Consider the following 18,729-nt stretch of genomic DNA (forward strand, 5'->3'; position numbering starts at 1 on the left):
ATATCCAATCTTATTGATCTTATCTTGTCTTTATCTAATCTACTCCCATGAAACTTTTTATTTAACATTACAGCACAACGCTAAGGTTTAGATGGGTTTAGAATGCCCTTCCAGCGTCTGTGTTTCCTGCCAAGTATAACTTAAGTAGCTTTAAGCAAGAGTGGATAGGCATCTTCTAGGCAAGCGCGCTCCAGTCTGGACCTCATCATTGCTTTCCTTAAGGCCTTAAGGCATGATTGTCGTCAAGCAAAAACACAAATCATAACCCTTCCTTTCGGTAGTCGGGTAACAAAAACATGGTCCGATATCGGATCGGAATCGGATACAATTGTGTGATTGCGATATTATTTTTATGACTGCCAAATTTTCATTGTTTAAATGTCAATGGCGTTTCTTGTATTCAGCTATTAACATATCTACCGCTGATTATGCATAAGAATAGCCAACGAATTATACCTACTAACTAATCCATTCAAATCTCTTTCCCATTGTCAACAAAGGGTTAGCTAAGTACGTGAGGGTCAAGGTAATTATTTATTTATAGCACAGAATTATAAAACTGCCCAAGTGTGTGCGTACATGGTTTAGGTTAAGGTTCCGTAGCCATGCTAGTTGCCTAAAATTTTGGCGGTCATTATTTCTTAAAACTTTGTCCGGTATGAAAGTTATCTCTGCACAATATTTTGTGCTCGCAACGGTATAAAAAGTACCCTATGTGTTATTCCAGGGTAGGTATAATCATAATCTCTATCCTATGTCATTTATAATCTATACTGTGCATATAAACAGGTCTCAGTTAGGATTGTGTAGTCTTTAGTCTGACCTGCGCAAACCGCCATGTTGCAACTTCAGAGTGGACTACTTATTTTGCTATCACTGTATTTTCGTTTTTGTATCTACGCGTGCTATACCCGACTGTTTAGTTTTGTACCATGGATTTATAGTTGTGTATTGGGTGCATCGATGTATATAGTTAGCCTTTCCCATATAAATCCGACTGCAAAAATGCGCTTGAATCTTACGTCATTTTTTTTTTAAATAAGAATATTAGCCAAAGTCAAATCAAAGTCAATAGACTTTTGCAAATTCTATTGACTTGTTGAGCGCGATTTTTATCTTCGAAGGGCCTATCCATATACATCGATGATTGGATGTAAATATTTCATTGTAGAGAGTTATGGTTTTATGTATTGCCTGTCATTTAAATAGTGTACTGTGTTTCCATAAAATAAATAAATTAAAACGAAATTGTACCATCATTGGTTGAAACGATAGTGATTAAAAGATCACGAGTATAAACCAGGGCTCGATTGCGGTAACGGCAACAATATCACGATCGCAATCACCTCTGATTGATTGACGCTCGCTCACTATTGGCTGTAAATGCATTGTTGCAACCAGAATAGCATAATTTTAGCCAATTACAACAATTGCAATTGTAATAATGATTGATGCAGGTTTTCCGTAATCGACAGCCTGGTTGTATTTATTACATAATATGCATTATGAACATGTGTGTGAACTACAATTTACATGATAATTCACGCGTGATTTCAAAGTGGCCTGAATATTATGAGCTGCTTATTAATGTATCTATAACAATCGCGTGATTATCTTTAATTCGTGTGTACAAACTTCAAATAGTTAATACTGGATTACGTATGAAATAAGTAGTATTTACCTAATCTGTGACGACTGACGATTATTACAAGTTATTTTTTTGTATATTCTCCAAATAGTGTATGTGGTTTGTGCCCCCACTAGTTTCCACCATAATATCTTCAAAAGAACAGGGTTCAATAGTTTTTTTTTTTAAATTCAGATACAAGTGAGCCCTTGACTGCAATCTTACCTGGTGGTAAGTGATGATGCAGTCTAAGATAGAAGCAGGCTAACCTGGAAGGGGTGTGGCAGTTTTTATTAAAACCAGTTTCTACAGGGCATCATACCGGGACTCTTAATCGCTTGGCGGTACGGCTTTGTTGGTAATGTGGTAAACAGCCACGGCCGAAGCCTCCTACCAGAGCAGACCATTGATTCAGAAATTATAAAATTTCAAACCGTGCTGGGAATCGAACCCGGGACCTCCCACTAATAAGACCACTGCGCCAGAGAAGTCGTCATTTGTATAATTTGTATCATTCACGGCGCCCTGCGAAGAGAGATTGAGAGAGAGATACCTGGAATTAAAACATGTTTCTTTTTTCTGCAGGTGTAAGATGCTGCGTGTCCTCCACAGTGCGCTACTGGCACGCGAGCTGGTGGGGAGCTCCCGTCAGAGACCTGCACCAGACGTTGTGGGGAACTTTACCAGAAATCCTTGCATCAAGGCATCTGAGTTTTACAAGGTAAAGACAACAACCACTATAGACATTTAAAAGCTCTTTTGAGTCGCCTATTTTATTAAAAAAATACACAAGTAGAAGAAAACTTCTTTGAATCTAGATTTGGACCAAGCCAGAAAATGCTCGTTCTATCTCCATTCTGTCAAATTCCCTTCGGATAAACAGAGATGGAGCATTACTCTCTGTCTGTTTTTCTCTTTGGATCAACAGATCTATCAGCAATGGATTCTATCTCTGTCTATCCAAAGAGAATTTGACAGAGAAGGAAGAGCGATCATTTGCTCGTTTAGTATAAACTCTAAATCCTCTTTGAGATACCTACCTGACTGATGGCCTGGTACTGTTTACGGCTTAAAGACTAATTTTTACCCGACTGCGGCAAAGCCAAAAAGAAGGGTTATGATTTTGGCAGTCTATGTATGTATGTATGTATTTCTTAATCAATTTTTTATGGCTTTTGGCATAATGCCCCATTGATGTTACAGTGAAAATCCAGTTTGGATTAATCATTTTGCCTTAAAATCCTTGAACCTTCTTTTTTTCTGGAACAATATTTCATGACTTCCTTTTGTTGCGCATTATGGACGCTGGGCGTAATGCCGATGTTCAGGTGTTTTCGGTCTGAACTCAAAACTAACCTAACCTTAGGCCAGAGACCAAAGCGGAATTTAGCGCAAATCTTGTAGAAAAAGAGAGGGCCATTTCTGCGCGGACAGAACGACGAAGAGAATTGACGTAGGCGAAATCCTATGCACAATTTCACACTAGATTTTTCCGTGACCTTAGGTTTATTAACGACAGTATTAGATAGGCATTTATTGCACACCACAATACGTCCTTATGAAATACCTGTGGGTAAACAAATGACGTCAATACAAAAATTCATTGATGATTTGTTGACGTTTGGGGAATACTTGGACAAAATATCCCAGACAATAGTGAAACATCAAAGGAAAACACAATGTTGAACTTTCCGGTTTTTAACCCCCGACCCAAATAGAGGGGTGTTATAAGTTAGACGTGTGTATCTGTCTGTGGCATCGTAGCTCCTAAACTGATGAATCGATTTTAATTTAGTTTTTTTTTTGTTCTAAAGGTGGCTTGGCTTGATCGAGAGTATTCTTAGCTATAATCCAAGAAAATCGGTTCAGCCGTTTGAAAGTTATCAGCTCTTGTCTAGTTACTGTAACCTTCACTTGTCAGGGTGTTATACATTTTTAATTTACACTTGTCAGTTAGTCTTGTTTCGAAATTGTGTGTGACCGACGGTACCACCTACTTGGTAAGTGGGCAATTACGTTTCCAAAAATTTAGTGCATACACTTAAATCGTGTCAATAACTAGGCGAATGTACAGTTCTTCCATAAAGTAAAAGTTACAATCATTCTAAAACCACAAATGAAAGGAAAAGTAAAATAAATCTGCTTTTAGTCAACGACCTCCATGTGGTACTACGCACGAAACGAGTCATTGCTTCTAACTTGATGTAGAATGACAGCTATAATGTCACAATCGCAATCATCTCTGATTGGTTGATGCTCGCTTATTATTGGCTACAATGTATTATTGGAACAAGAACACCATAAATTCAGCCAATCAAAACGATTGCGATTGTAATAATGATTGATGCAGTTTTCCCGCAATCGAGCAGCTGTATCATACTAATTTTGACAGCTTCATAGGAAAAGATTTTCGTTTTTGAAATAGCCTTTACTATTATTACTTCCACCATCAAATTAATCGCGGTACGTACCCGTTATCTACAGTACAAGTGTAAATTAAAAATTTATAACACCCCCGACAAGTGAAGGTTACAGTCACTAGAAAAGAGCTGATAACTTTCAAACGGCTGAACCGATTTTCTTGGATTATAGCTAAGAACACTCTCGATTAAGCCACCTTTTAAACAAAAAAAAAAAAACTAAATTAAAATCGGTTCATTAGTTTAGGAGCTACGATGCCACAGACAGATACACAGATACACACGTCAAACTTATAACACCCCTCTTTTTGGGTCGGGGGTTAAAAAGCGTCCCATTCCTAATAGTGAAGATAGACTCCATGTAGTGAAGGATGTACTGTATAAAGATTTCTTTTTTAAGTTCATTATATAGGCAAGCGCAATCACACCTGGAATGGGATCAATCACACACACACACACACACACACACACACAATGGAAAGGGATGATGTGGCCTAAGATGGGACGCGTTTATCTAGATGCCTATTCACTCTTGTTTTAAAGATATCCGACGTTGCTGAATGTGTCCAGAACGAAGCTGAAAGACGGATTTTATATCCTATCTAGCAAGAATGCTGTTCCATATTCCTGTGTATAGGAGATGACTATACACAGGAATATGGAACAGCATTCTTGCTTTCCTGACATCCTAAAAGGCAAGAAGCTGTGCAAATTACGTAGTATTAATAGGACTAAGGCGTAGAGAGAAATATATTTTTGTAACCTTTATACTCTACAGTGAATAAATCTCTAAATTATTTTAAAAAACTTCTAGGAGCTGCGTCACCGTCTCGCGTCGTATATGACCAAGCCTTTAGTGTACACGCGGTCACGGGCATTTGATGTGGTAATCGAGTGTACAATTGTTTTGATTTGAAATAGGCTATTCAATTGAAGCTATTGTTCAATTGTTTATAGTGCCAATTGAAAATAACCGTGTTATTAGTTAAATTATCCACACTAACACCTATGGATGAATATGTGAAAGAGTGTCTGTCTGTACATGTTTATTGCCTTTTCACGGCTGTTTTTATCACTAGTTTATGCTATCTTATATCTACATATACTAGTTTATCCAGTTACCGTCTAGGGTCAACGTTGCTTAACCAGCGCGATTGTTTGATATGCGCTGTCACACCTAGAACACATCCCTTCTGACCATTTTTAACCCCCGACCCAAAAAGAGGGGTGTTATAAGTTTGACGTGTGTATCTGTGTAAATCATCGTAGCTCCTAAACGAATGGACCGATTTTAATTTAGTTTTTTTCGTTTGAAAGGTGGCTTGATCGAGAGTGTTCTTAGCTATAATAATCGAAGCAAATCGGTTCAGCCGTTTGAAAGTTATCAACTCTTTCTAGTTTTCTTATAGAGGTTTTTGTGACTGGGGTTTTATAAATTTTAAGTTATACTCGGAGCATCCTCCAAGTTGGTACTAAGGTACTATCCTGAGTCATCGTACTTATCTCGAATCTCGAGTCTAGACGCTTTTAATTTGTAGAGTAGATAAAGTGACTCAAATTTATTATTATTGATATGAATCATTGCGGAACTAAAATGAACTTAATTTCTGTTCCATTATGTATATGTAGAATAATAATAATTGTAAGCTGTGTTGATTCTATTTTGCAGATACTTATATTATGCGACATGCAATCAATATCATTATTTTGCAATTACTTAATCCGAATTATGTATCTAACTACTTAATTCGGATTAAGTTAACAAATTACTAGCTTACGCCCGCGACTTTGGCCACGTGTATATTTTATGCTAGTTAAAATATGGGTTTTTTTTTATTTTGCGGTGTAAAAACCGGCCAAGTGCGAGTCAGACTCGCGCACTGAGTGTTCCGTACTCGGGTATTTTTTCCAACATTTTGCACGATAAATCAAAAACTATCATACATTTAAAAAAATCTGTTTTAGAATGTATACGTAAAGCCCTTTCATATGATACCCCGCTTGGTATCTTACTTTGAAAATTGAAACACATTTAAATTTTTTTTAATGATGTAACCACAAATTCTTGAAATTAAATTTAGAGTATATGTTACAGTCATAGTGATTAAATAGCTATTATACATAATGACTGGTCATTATGTATAATATCAAAATTGACTAGACAATGTAATAAATTAATCACTTTATCCGGATATTATTCATAATAGCGGTTCAAAGTTAGCCAAAGTAATAAATACGGTCTAACTTTGAACCTAACCTAACCTAACCTAACCTAACCTAACCTAACCTAACCTAACCTAACCTAACCTAACCTAACCTAACCTAACCTAACCTAACCTAACCTAACCTAACCTAACCTAACCTAACCTAACCTATGTACCCGTTATAATACATAATTATGTCATTAAACCACGAAATAAGTCTCAAAACAGTATAATATTGCTACACATATAGTTAGGTATGCATAAGGCAAATTGAAATATAATTTTATAATATTTACCTGTAAGTACCTACTTGTTTTATTACATCATCCAAGTCTTCGAAGAAATTATATAAAATTGCTAGTTAATGTGATTAATTCTGTGTCAATTATCAGTTTATCTAAATTGGGTAGACATTATAAATAATGACTAGATAATATATATAATATCAGGATTTATTACTTTGGCTGTGACATATATATCTGCATCTTTTTCTTTTTAATATTGTTAAAAAAGGACGGAAAATTTTAGTGCCCTCTACAAAAAACAATAGGCGACTGGCAGCTAAAGTTACGAGGTTTGACAGCTCTAAATTTTTAAAACTGTCAAACTGTGTCTGTCCTTTTCATATTAGGTACATTAGAAAGAAGAGGATGCGAATAGTCTAAAATTGAATTGTGCTCAGAATCAGTACCAATGATTGTTTAAAGTTGAAACAAACATTGTCTTGCAATCGACCGGCTAACCGTGTCGATGTCGGTTCGTTGCCATTGAATCGTAGCGCCTGTATTTCGCAACCGCACGAGGTTTCTTGCCTAGGGTTGCCTCACACACGGAATTAGAATATACCGATAGACGTCTTCTATAATATAAGCCTTTATTTCAGACACATTACAATTACAATACTATTCGGTAAAAATAATAATCATTATTGAGTTACATTAATAATTAATTACTGCTACAATAAACATTATACATTCATTTATAGAAGAACAATATCAGATCCCGGAACGATATCTGTTTAGAACGGTGTCTGTTTGTCCTCTGGGTAAGGCCTTCTCTACTCTTTTCCATATTTCTCTATCCCGTGCTTTCCTTATCCAGGTTTTGTCTGCAACTTTAACTATTTCGTCATCCCATCTGGTCCTTTGTCTTCCTTTCTTACGCTGTAAGGGGAAAAGACCGATAGACAGTTACTGCTGGGCAAATGTCTCTCGTAGGGACTTTCACACGCCACGTTCTTGCGCCGCCTGTTCCAGCAGCTTCCTGCGAATCGTTTGTTGTAAAGAGTCTTCCAAGCAACGGTGCCAGTTTGCCATTCTAGCATATTGAGGCCCCAACGTCTATCGATTTTTCGAATGATGTATTTTTAAATTAAAAATAGCGAGCAAACGAGCAGGCGGGTCACCTGAGTTAAGTAATTACCGCTGCCCATGACCATTTGCAGTACCAGAGGAACCGCCAATGCGTTGCTGGCCTTTCAGGAGTTGGTCCACCCCTTGAATATAACTCCATGTTGTAATCTAATGGGAACATCGCAGGTTGATTCCACAGTTTGCATGTGCGTGGAAAGAAAGATCTGGCACAACGGGCGGTCGAAGTGCACCACTCTATTATAATATACGAATTGTAAAGTATTTCTTCGGTTTATCTCGATTCCTGAAAGCAAACAAAAAAAAATGAAATTCAAAAATATTTATTTCACGTTGGCCAACTTTGTATCTCTTAACTCTACGATCGGTTCGAAAAGCAGTTTCTATTGAGATGAACCGGTACCGGTAAGGAGTGTTCGTGTTGGATAAAAGTCCCATAAAATTGAGGTGATAAAAAAACCGGAAAGAAACTCATAGGGGTTGACAACCCTAACTTAAATAAGTAGTTATTCGTAGGTTAATCACTTGGAAACAATGCTTCAGTGCAACTCGCTTTTATGTAATTTGTTTTTTGCAATGAATTATAACTATTAGCCCGTACATAACATCAGATACAAGAAAAATGCTTCGCAGACGTTATTTGCTTGTAATTTATAGGAACTAGCAATCCGCCGTGGCAGCGCTGGGGCAGTTTAAAGGATCTATCCCTATTCCACTATTCATTCGTTTCATGTAATGATGAACTCTAACTAACTATAGTACGCGACAGAGATGGCAATCGGGGAATGAGGCGAGGGGACGCCGGATTACTCATTTTTAGGGTTCCTAAGACTCCGCTGTCCGTCCGTCCGCTTGTCTGTCTGTGGGCTGTAAGTTGTAACTCATGAACAATATTCCTATTGCCGCTATAAAAACAAAATACTAATCATTTCAAAATTACCGCCATGAAAATTAAAAAAAAAAAATTAAGTGTTACTTCTTGTACGATGTTACGGAACCCTTCCTGTGCAAGTCCAACTCGCAATTGACTACAGTCGTAAATATACAGTTCTATAAAAACACTAGCTTTTGCCTGCGACTTCTTCCGCGTGATATTATTTATAAGTAACCATAAGTAGTATTCGGGAATAATGTAGCTATATCAATCAATGAAATAATTTTCAGAATCGAGTCATTAGTACGGGAGAATAGAATCCAAACTTACAAACTTAACTCTTTATAATTTTATTAGTGTAGATTTTTCCTTATCTTATACTTTAAGATAAGCAATTTGTATGTTATGTTTTTGCATAATAGGTTCCATTATTGTTCAGAAATCACAATCAGTATTCAAAAATTTCAAAACAGGTATTATCGGTTGCGAAATTATATCGATTTAAATAGGTACCTTATGTAATTTTATATTATCAAGGTAAAACATTTTTTTTTGTAATATGCGTAGTAGTAGCTTAAAAAAATAAAAAACTACAGCTAGATTTTTTATTTAAAAAAAATAGCGAGCAAACGAGCTGGTCTAGACCCAGTTTGTTCAAAGAGTACTTATTTTAATTTAATATGACAGGCTTATCCATGACATACTTTCGCTGGGCAAGCGCTAAATGTATCTTTTTAAAAATAAAAACAGAAAGATTTTTTTATCTACACCATCTACATCTGTACTTCTATACTATTATACATATAAAGAGGTAATGTTTGTAAGTTTGTTTCTAGGGAGTAACCTCTGGAACTACTGAACCGATTGTGAAACTTCTTTCACCAGTAGAAAACTACATTATTCCTGAGTAACATAGGCTATATTTTATTTTCAAAATAATTAAAGATACCTGCGAAAATTGTAGGTAATAACTAATAAGCTACCCGTGCGAGGCTGGGGCGGGTTCGCTAGAATTAAAAAACTTATAGGTACCTACCTACCTACTTTATGGTTAGCTATATAGGTACTTGCTAGATTATTCGGCAAATGAAATATTGTAACGAAGTACATGATGGCTATGACTTCGTCCGCGTGAATTTAGGTTTATAAAAATCCCGTAGGAACTCTTTTATTTGCTGGTATATGCCCATCTCCGAGATACAAGTTATCTCTGTACTTTTCGCCAAAATCGTTTATACGGATGGGCTGTGAAAGGGTAACAGACAGACGGACGGACATAGTTCTGCATTTATAATATTACTTGCTGATGCCCGCGACTTCGTCCGCGTCAATGTCACTGGCAGGCATCAAATGTTAGTTAGCATGTAGGACGTATGTAGTCCTAAAGTAGCAGTATTTTTCTTTGATTTTACGTTACCATAGCCTTATATCTGGCATATCGTCGATTCAGGATCAAACCGAGAGTTCTATCACTTCCGTTCATTCTGACTGTGCTAAAGGGGTCGGCTGTGTCAAGCTAATAAAGGCGACACGCACATAAACTGCCCAAATAAACGACTACTTCCACCCCTTTCAGTAATTAAACTACGTTCCTTCGCTACGCTTTACCTAAAGAAAAATGTATTAGGGACGGTCTTGGAAAAACCGTACATAACGTACCTTGCCAACCATATCAACTTATAATATTCTCATAAGAATACCCTCAGATGCGGATTAGTTGTTAAGCTAGTAATAAGTACCTACTAACATGGTTATGTGATTGTTCTGTACTAACACATAAATTATGGGTCATGCCTGAAATAAAAGTCTTTTTATTTAATTTGTTTATCTATTTAAATATTCCGAGAGAGTTGCTTCAAATATAGGTTTTTTAAGTTATACCTACATCTATCCTATAGGCCCTACTGCATATTATTATTTTAAATTTTTAAATTATAGCATTAATATGCGCAGTGATTAACTACGCACTAGGATAACTACGCATATATAAATAAAAGTACCTACATAAAAGCGCCCCATCGTATGTAGATATATGGCCATTAACATTCCATTTAACGGAGTTTTATAAAATATTTAATCGCAATGCCATACTTACGGTGTTTTAAATATGCTTCGCGACTCAAGCATTTCTCGTGAACCGCAACTCACAGTAAATTAAAGTAACCGGAAATTTTAATAACGGCTAATTTAGATTGCTACTGGAGTTCTGGGAACTACTGGTGTCTTTTTTTTGCAAAGAGATTCAAAAAAAAATTCAAAATGTTTTTATTCAATTAGACTTTTACAAGTTCTTTCGAATCGTCAAAAGCATCTACCACTGGTTCGGAATGCCTTTCCTACCGAGAAGAACCAGCAAGAAACTCGGCGGTTGCTCTTTTCAAAGATTTGATATACAATATTATGCCATGTATAAAAGCAATTGAAGTCCTGCGCATTGCTGGAGCGAATCGAAGTTCAAATCCACGCTTTTTTATCATTTACATAATCTTCGATAGTATAATATGCTTTTCTCAAGAGCATATTTTTAATAGATTTTTTGAACCTGTGTAAAGGCAAGTCCAAAATTGACTGAGGAATTTTGTTATAGAAGATTATACCCATTCCCACAAATGACTTTTGGACCTTCCTGAGACGGAGCGTAGGAGTCGCAAGCCTGTTACGGTACGATTCTGAAGGAAATAATAAGCTTGTAACAAAAGTTTAGGGGCTTTAAATGAAAAAGTGCATATTTTTAAATATCCCGTGGAAACTCATTGATTTTCCGGCATAAAAGTAGCATAAGTGTTAATAATCCAGGGTATAATTTTTTTTTTTTTTAAAAAGAATATTAGTCATGTGAATCATGCCTAACATTCCCCTTTCCCCTCCAACTAAGCGTAAACTTGTGCTAGGAGTGGGTACGACAATAGTGCAACGGGTGGGGTTTGAACCGCCGACCTTTCGGGTTTCAGTCCGCTCCTATAACCGTTGAGCTATTGAGGCTTTATGATATATCTCTATTCCAAACAGCCAAATCCGTTCCGAAGTTTTTGCGTGAAAGAATAACCAACATCCATCCCTAGATACTTACCTACAAAATTTTCGCGTTTATAATATTATTATAGTAGGATTTAGTACCTATGGATTATATGGCAGTTTAATAAAATAAAAATAATAATTGTTGCAGAAGTAACGCACACGACGAGAAAGAAATGAAACTTTCGTCGGAGCCGTTGCAACTGGGGCCGCCGCCTCGAACCTGCTACCCGCTCGTGGTGATTCTGGCACGAGACCAGCGGGACACAGCTGAACTGAGGCCGGACGATACGGTTATTACTCTTAGTTCTTACCACAGTTTTTAGGGTTCCGTAACTCAAAAGGAAAAACAGAACCCTTATAGGATCACTTTGTTGTCTGTCTGTCCGTCTGTCGTGTCTCTCAAAAAACCTAGAGGGTACTTCCCGTTGACCCAGAATCTTATAGCACAAGCAAAGGAAAAATCCCAATACCGTGATAGTAGAATAATTAGTATTTTCAATTTTCAAAGTAAGATAACTATCCCAAGTGGGGTATCATATAAAAGGGCTTTACCTGTATATTGTAAATCAGATTTTTATTTATTTTTATGCATAACAGTTTTTGATTTATCAAGCAAAATGTCGAAAAAAATATCCGAATACGGAACCCTCGGTGCGCGAGTCTGACTCGCCCTTGGCCACAACTCATCGCCGGCCTACTACTGACCACGACTCCCAAGTCTCCTCAGAATGAGAAGAGTTCAGGCATAGTCTACTACACTGGTCAAATGCGGATTGACAACCTTCACACCTTTGAAAACATGATGGAGAACAGTCATGCCTCACAACGTTTTCGTTCGCCGTTAAAGAAAATGATATTTAATTGTTTAAACCGTACATATCTCCGAAAAGTTAGAGGTGAAAAATGCAATTATAAAATTCTAGAATCTCCATATCTTATAATTATGTGTTCCATAAAAAGAGGCAAAAATAACATTATACCTAACAGTCGAGTCCAATTGTCCAGTTTTTTCACCTGTCTTTAAATACTTGAAAATAACTTTTTAATTAAATAATTTTAAACCGTGGCCAATTTAGTTCTTAAATACAAAATTATACACATGAGATAATTGCGAAGGCTTATTAGATAGTATAAGGAAATCAAACCTAAATTACTAACAAGCTTTTACTCGAGGCTTCGCCTGCGTGAAAGTTATGTTTTTCAAACCTTTGAAATAAAATAAAAAAAAAAACAGAAATATCGGCCTTTCTGTTTACCCGTGGGACTATAATTATTAAGATACAAAGTCTTGGAACAGTGCGTGTTTTCACGTAGGAGAACCAGAGCGGCAATAGCTAAAGTGGCAATGGACATGACACATAGTTCGAAAAATCGATAGTCGTTAGGGTAGCGCAGCGTTAGAAGAACAGATCCTGTCTTCAGCAACCCATTTTGTTTTTATGATCAAAGTTTAACGAGACTTCGTCTGTGTCGGTGTTAGCTGGCGGGCGTACTCTGCCTTTTTGGAGTGTTTTTTTTTTGTTAAAACTGACTGGAAAGCGCTCTAAGGGGGTGACGTGCGTATGTCGGCGAGCGCCGGCACAGACGGGGTCCACACTTGTATAGTTTAAGGGCCTGCCGACATTATTCCTTTGAAAGTATTGTTATTCAACACCTATCTAGTCCTACAAATGACATCACAAAATTTTCAAAAAAATATGTACAATAGTTTGGTTAATGGTCTTTAGTTATTTAGAGTTATTTATTTAAATAATCGTTTATTACGATAAATACACGAATCTGATACAATAGTAGCTTCATTTAAGATCGTGTATCAACTTCTTTACCTGTGCAACCACGAAAGTAAATCTTACATTTAATAATAGGGAATATATATATGATACACTTTCGAAACGTATTTTATTCTATTTCGACATTCTTTATGAAAAATTCACATTTGGGTCAAATAATCCTAGTCGGCCCTGCGCGGGAGACGCGACGCATACGGCAGGCGCCCTTCAGACGTGGTGGATGTGCGCAATTTTTCCCGCCAATCGCTCTCGATTTACGAAAAATATTTTTTGTGTGATCTTATTGTAGCGAAATTATTATTTATAAATTATTGAATAAGGATGATTTGTTTTAGTTTTAAGAAACTTTTATCATCCAATATTAGTGAACTCCATAGTAAATAGGTACTTAGTAGTGTTTTTTAGTTATTTCGTTGTTTTAAATTGTGTTAGGTAGGTACGAAGGTATCATAGTCAAATATCAGGATGCCGAAAATATCTCGACTAAAACGATCCCAACTACAAAAGATTGAAAGCATGAAAATCGCGTAAGTACCTACTTATCTTCCCATATACCTATTATTACATAAAAATATTGTGCGGCACACTATTTTTTGGCCCGATCCCTGGAATTGAATCCGAAACCTCGTCACCCATAGTGGAACATTGAAACTCCTGACTAACTAGGTACTACTACTTACTATAAACGGTCGCGCCCCCGGCTTCGTACCTACGGCTTTTTTGAAATAAATAAGTACAGCCTATGTCACTCAGGAATAATGGTAGCTTTCTACTGATGAAAGAATTTTCAAAATTGGATCAGTAGTTCCAGAGATTACTTCATACAAACTTTACTTCTTTATAATATGAATGAATAAACACACACCATTCCTTGTTGCGTCATTCATGTAAGCAGCTGGGCAAAATACTGTAAGTAGGTAAGTACTAAGTACCTACCTACCTACCGACACAGATTACAATAATGGTCAAAACTTATTTATAAGTAGGTAGAGGTACCTATAATAGCACCCCATAGTACGCGACAGGTTGACATGGCAATCGGATAATGAGCCGCACATCACCCGCGCTATCCCGCACCGGGTTAGCGCGAGGGCTGTGCGGGTGAGTGGGACGTCCCCATCCCGATTGCCATGTCAACCTGATGCTAGTTATAATTACCTACCTCGACCTATCGCCGACTAAAGTTCGCGATAGGTCGAGATGGCAATTGGAATATGAGGCGGGGGGACGCCCCGCACACGTCTGCGCTCGCCCGCACCGCTCGCTAGCACGGGGACTGTGCGGGTGTGCGGGGCGTCTCCACCCCGATTGCCATCTCGATTTGTCGTGTACCTACTATATACCTTCATAATATTGCAAATTGTACGATAGGTACATAGGTAGGTTACTAACAACAGATTCTTTGTTTACTTTTATTATTTTAGTTGTAGTTTACTCACGCCCCGAGGGTTCTGTACTCAGGTATTTTTTCGAAATTTTACACGATAAATCAAAAACTATTGTGCGTAAAAATATATACGTAGTAAAGCCCTTTCACAATATTATGATACCCCACTTGTTATAAATAGTTACCTTTGAAATTTGAAAATACTAATTATTTCTTGATGGCATAAATTTTTAGGGTTACGTACCTCAAAAGGAAAAACGGAACCCTTTTTTTGACCTATCTCACAGCCAGCGTTTGCAAATCTAAGCATACGTAGGGACTGACAGACGCGACTTTGTTTTATACTATGTAGTGATGACGCAGAGTTTTCGCGGCAGCTTATGAAAGTGGCAGAGGCGGCAAATAAATAAAAAAGACAGAATACCTTGAGCGTTTTTTACCCGACTATGGCAAAGCCGAAAGGAAGGGTTATGATTTTAGCAGTGTATGTATGTATGTATGTATGTATGTATGTATGTTTGTATCCAGATTCTGTGTGTTCCACCGTAGCGCCTAAACTATTGGGCCGATTTTGATGAATGAGGTGTCAATCGATTCGTTGTAAAGGCCCGGGTGGCATAGGCTATATTTCATACGAAAAAAATCGGCCAGATGGATGTATTGAATCTTACTCAAGACGATGCACTAAGCACCTATCTTGTTTCTTTCTTTTTAGTTTATTTTACTTGTACCAAGTCGAGTTCAAGTTGTCTCATTTTTCCGTAGTCGGGTTATAGTTTTTTCAACTTTTATTTAAAGCAAAACTTCTTTACCGGTTTCAGAAATAGTTAGTACTTAGTATATAGTACATAGTATTATGTCGAAATATATAGCCCTACTTATTAAGGCAAATTTTAGGGAAACCTGTAAATACATTACATAGTTTTGATTAATATTATCCCCGACTCGCACTTGACCGGTTTTTTTTCTTATTGGATCTATCTATACATCTTTGGTGATTTTGTAATTTAATCGATATATTTATTACCTACCTACTTGCAAACAAACGAGGAGTTATTTCACGAGGCGTGAAGAAGCCAGGAAAGTTTTGTTTCAGTTTGTTAGCTTTTCAAAATTTATTTCTCAAGAATTATCTATATCTATACTAATAAATAAAATTGGAGTGTCTGTCTGTAATTTCGAAATAACTACCTCATATTAAGCTCATATGGTTATTTGAACGATACCATAACTGAATCACACGTTTTTAAAATTTTTGTCTGTCTGTCTGTCTGTCTGTCTGTCTGTCTGTCTGTTTGAAAAGGCTTTGGAACGGCTGAACCGATTTTGACGGGACTTTCACAGGCAAGTAGAGGATTGACCAGGGCGTAAAATAGGCTACTTTTTTAACCGACTTTCAAAAAGGGAGTTGTGTTTTTCTACCTATGTACACCGAAATCTCCGAGATTTCTGAACCGATTTGCATCATTTCTTTTTTTAATCGATAGAGGAACTTTGCGACATTGTTTCATAAAAAATTTGGAGTCCAACTCCTCAATCCTGATGCTGCAGGAGATCTGACCAATCCACGCGGGCGAAGCTGCGGGCATCAGCTAGTTTTAAAATAAAAGTAATGAAACAGATATTTGACCCATTCGACGTCACACGATCTCTTCCGGGCAGCCATCTTCAATCAATTTGTACAAATACGGCTGCATGACGGTTTTTAAATAAATAAATAAATAAAAATATTTTATTTCAGACAGTAATTATATGTCCATAATTAATTCTACACAAATTAAATTACGTAAATCAAAAGTAATATTAAAATGTAATAATTAAAGTTTAAATTATAAAAAAAAAAATTATAATAATTTTTAAGCCAGTCTCGTTCCGACTCGAGACTGAATGACTATTAAACGCTTTTGTGTTTAGGTCGCCATTTTGATTAAGTGATTGCAAAATCAAGCGCATTCTGATCAAATTAATATTGCAGTTAGGTTATTTAAAAGATCAAAACTCTTGATAAGCTTCTACGCGAACATTTTAATAACTTATAAAATTATCTAAATTATTGTTGCCCTTAGGGCTTTCACATCTAAATTGACTTCTGAATTCTTTTAAGTGTAGGTATTTTGTAAATTTATTCATAACTCACAATCTGCACTCTCACTCGGCACTGTGGTCAAAGTTATGAGTGAAATTTAAAAATAAAATAAAAATATCTAAATCACTGATTAATTTTTTGAATCAGATTTAATTTTCAGTAACAAGTTAAATAATTTTCTGTGTTAAAATAAACTGATGAAAATCACTAATACTGCCTCACTTTTATAATACCAAACATATTCTATTTTCATATATTTTATTCATTCATAAATTTAATATAAAAAATATATACTTTTTATTACCCCTACAAAACCATTTTTATTTCTCACCAACCATCCTTGTGTATAAATTCAATTAATCCAGTTTGTTAACATGATCTTATTTATATACCTATTGCATTTAAGTGGGAGGTCCTGGGTTCGATATCAAGCCCCCGATCGAGTCAGTATTTTACAATTTCCAAATTGGCTCAGGTCTGAACTCTGAACGGGTAGGACACTGGTTTACATATTATTATCCTTTACCCTTTTTAGGGTTGCGGACCTTAAAAGGAAAAACGGAACCCTTATAGGATCTCTTTGTTGTCTGTCTGTCCATCTGTCTGTCTGTCCGTCTGTCCGTCGTGTCTGTCAAGAAACCTATAGGGTACTTCCCGTTGACCTAGAGACATGAAACTTGGCAGGTAGGTAGGTCTTATAACACAAGTACAGGAATAAATCTGAAAACCCCGAATTTGGTTACATCGTTTGAAAAAAAATTAAATGTGCTTTGATTTTCAAATTAAGGTAACTATACCAAGTGGGGTATCATATGAAAGGGCTTTACCTGTATAAAACATATTTTTATGAATAACAGTTTTTGATATATCGTGCAAAATGTTGGAACAAATACCCGAGTACGGAACCCTAAGTGCGTGAGTCTGACTCACACTTGGCCGGTTTTTTCAAATATCAATTGACGGATAAAACTTAAATGGCAAGCACTTTCTTAAATTTTATGCATTATAGCACGATTCAATATTGACTCTGAATGTAGTCTTAGTAAAGTCAAAGTACGCTTCACATCGTCACTTACTACCTACTGCTATTTACCAGGTGAGATAGCAAACAAGTGCTAATTTATAATTGAATAAAAAATATTAATTCAGGTCTTTTACGATATCAACACACATTAAATTTTCTCCATTGCCGCTTCTAACACGCTTTTGCTCTATGGAAAAAAAACCAACCGAGTGCGAGTCAGACTCGCGCACCGAGGGTCCCGTACTCGGGTATTTTTTTCAATTTTGCATAATAAATCAATCACTATTATGCATAATAAAAAAAACCCCCCACCAATACTAAAAAATAAAAAATAATTTAATTTTTATCGAACATATTAGAGTAAAATGTAGTTCTATAGTATCATTTTTTGGATAGTAAATTAAATTGCTTTTACTATTTAGTGTTGGTGGTTTTTAAGTTTTTTATCTATTTTTAGGGTTAAGAAAAAACGGAACCCATAAAGGATCACTTTGTTGTCTATCTGTCCGTCCGTCCGTCGTGTCTGTCAAGAAAACCTATGGGGTACTTCCTGTCGACCTAGAATCATGAAATTTGGAATTTTGAATGAATATTTTTTTTTGTGATGTAACCTCAAATTCAAGGTTTTCGGATTTATTCCTTTATACTTGTACTATAAGACCTACCTACCAGCCCAATTTCATGATTTTAGATCTACGGGAAGTACCCTATGGATTTTCTTGACAGACACGACAAACGGACACACAAACAGATAGACAGACGGTCAGACAACAAAGTGTTCCCAGAAGGGTTCCTTTTTTCCTTTTGAGGCACGGAACCCTAAAAAGCTATGTCGTTTCTTTTTTCGCCAATGTTGAGGTTGTTAATTTGGTTGACCTGTAGCCGTAGTACAGTTTACCGCCACTAGATGGCGGTAAAAATTAAAGTAA

General features: G+C 36.4%; 1 protein-coding gene and 1 long non-coding RNA gene across 2 annotated transcripts in view; one reads left to right on the forward strand and one right to left on the reverse strand.

Moving 5' to 3' along the window:
* Positions 1 to 18,729, forward strand: part of LOC123874864 (cell growth regulator with RING finger domain protein 1-like) — a 54,953-nt gene that overhangs the window by 26,193 nt on the left and 10,031 nt on the right. The window contains exons 3-4 of the mRNA XM_045920403.1: positions 2,213 to 2,348; positions 11,662 to 11,803. Of these exons, the coding sequence (XP_045776359.1) occupies positions 2,213 to 2,348; positions 11,662 to 11,803 (278 nt within the window). The remainder of the gene's footprint in view (positions 1 to 2,212; positions 2,349 to 11,661; positions 11,804 to 18,729) is intronic.
* On the reverse strand, positions 815 to 17,613 carry LOC123874872. Its single transcript, XR_006798024.1, has 3 exons — positions 17,604 to 17,613; positions 2,062 to 2,065; positions 815 to 870 (listed from the first exon to the last, which is right to left on the reverse strand). It is a non-coding gene; the product is annotated as an uncharacterized LOC123874872 (long non-coding RNA).

The sequence above is a fragment of the Maniola jurtina genome, chromosome 19, assembly GCF_905333055.1.
Source record: "Maniola jurtina chromosome 19, ilManJurt1.1, whole genome shotgun sequence".
Taxonomy (NCBI): domain Eukaryota; kingdom Metazoa; phylum Arthropoda; class Insecta; order Lepidoptera; family Nymphalidae; genus Maniola; species Maniola jurtina.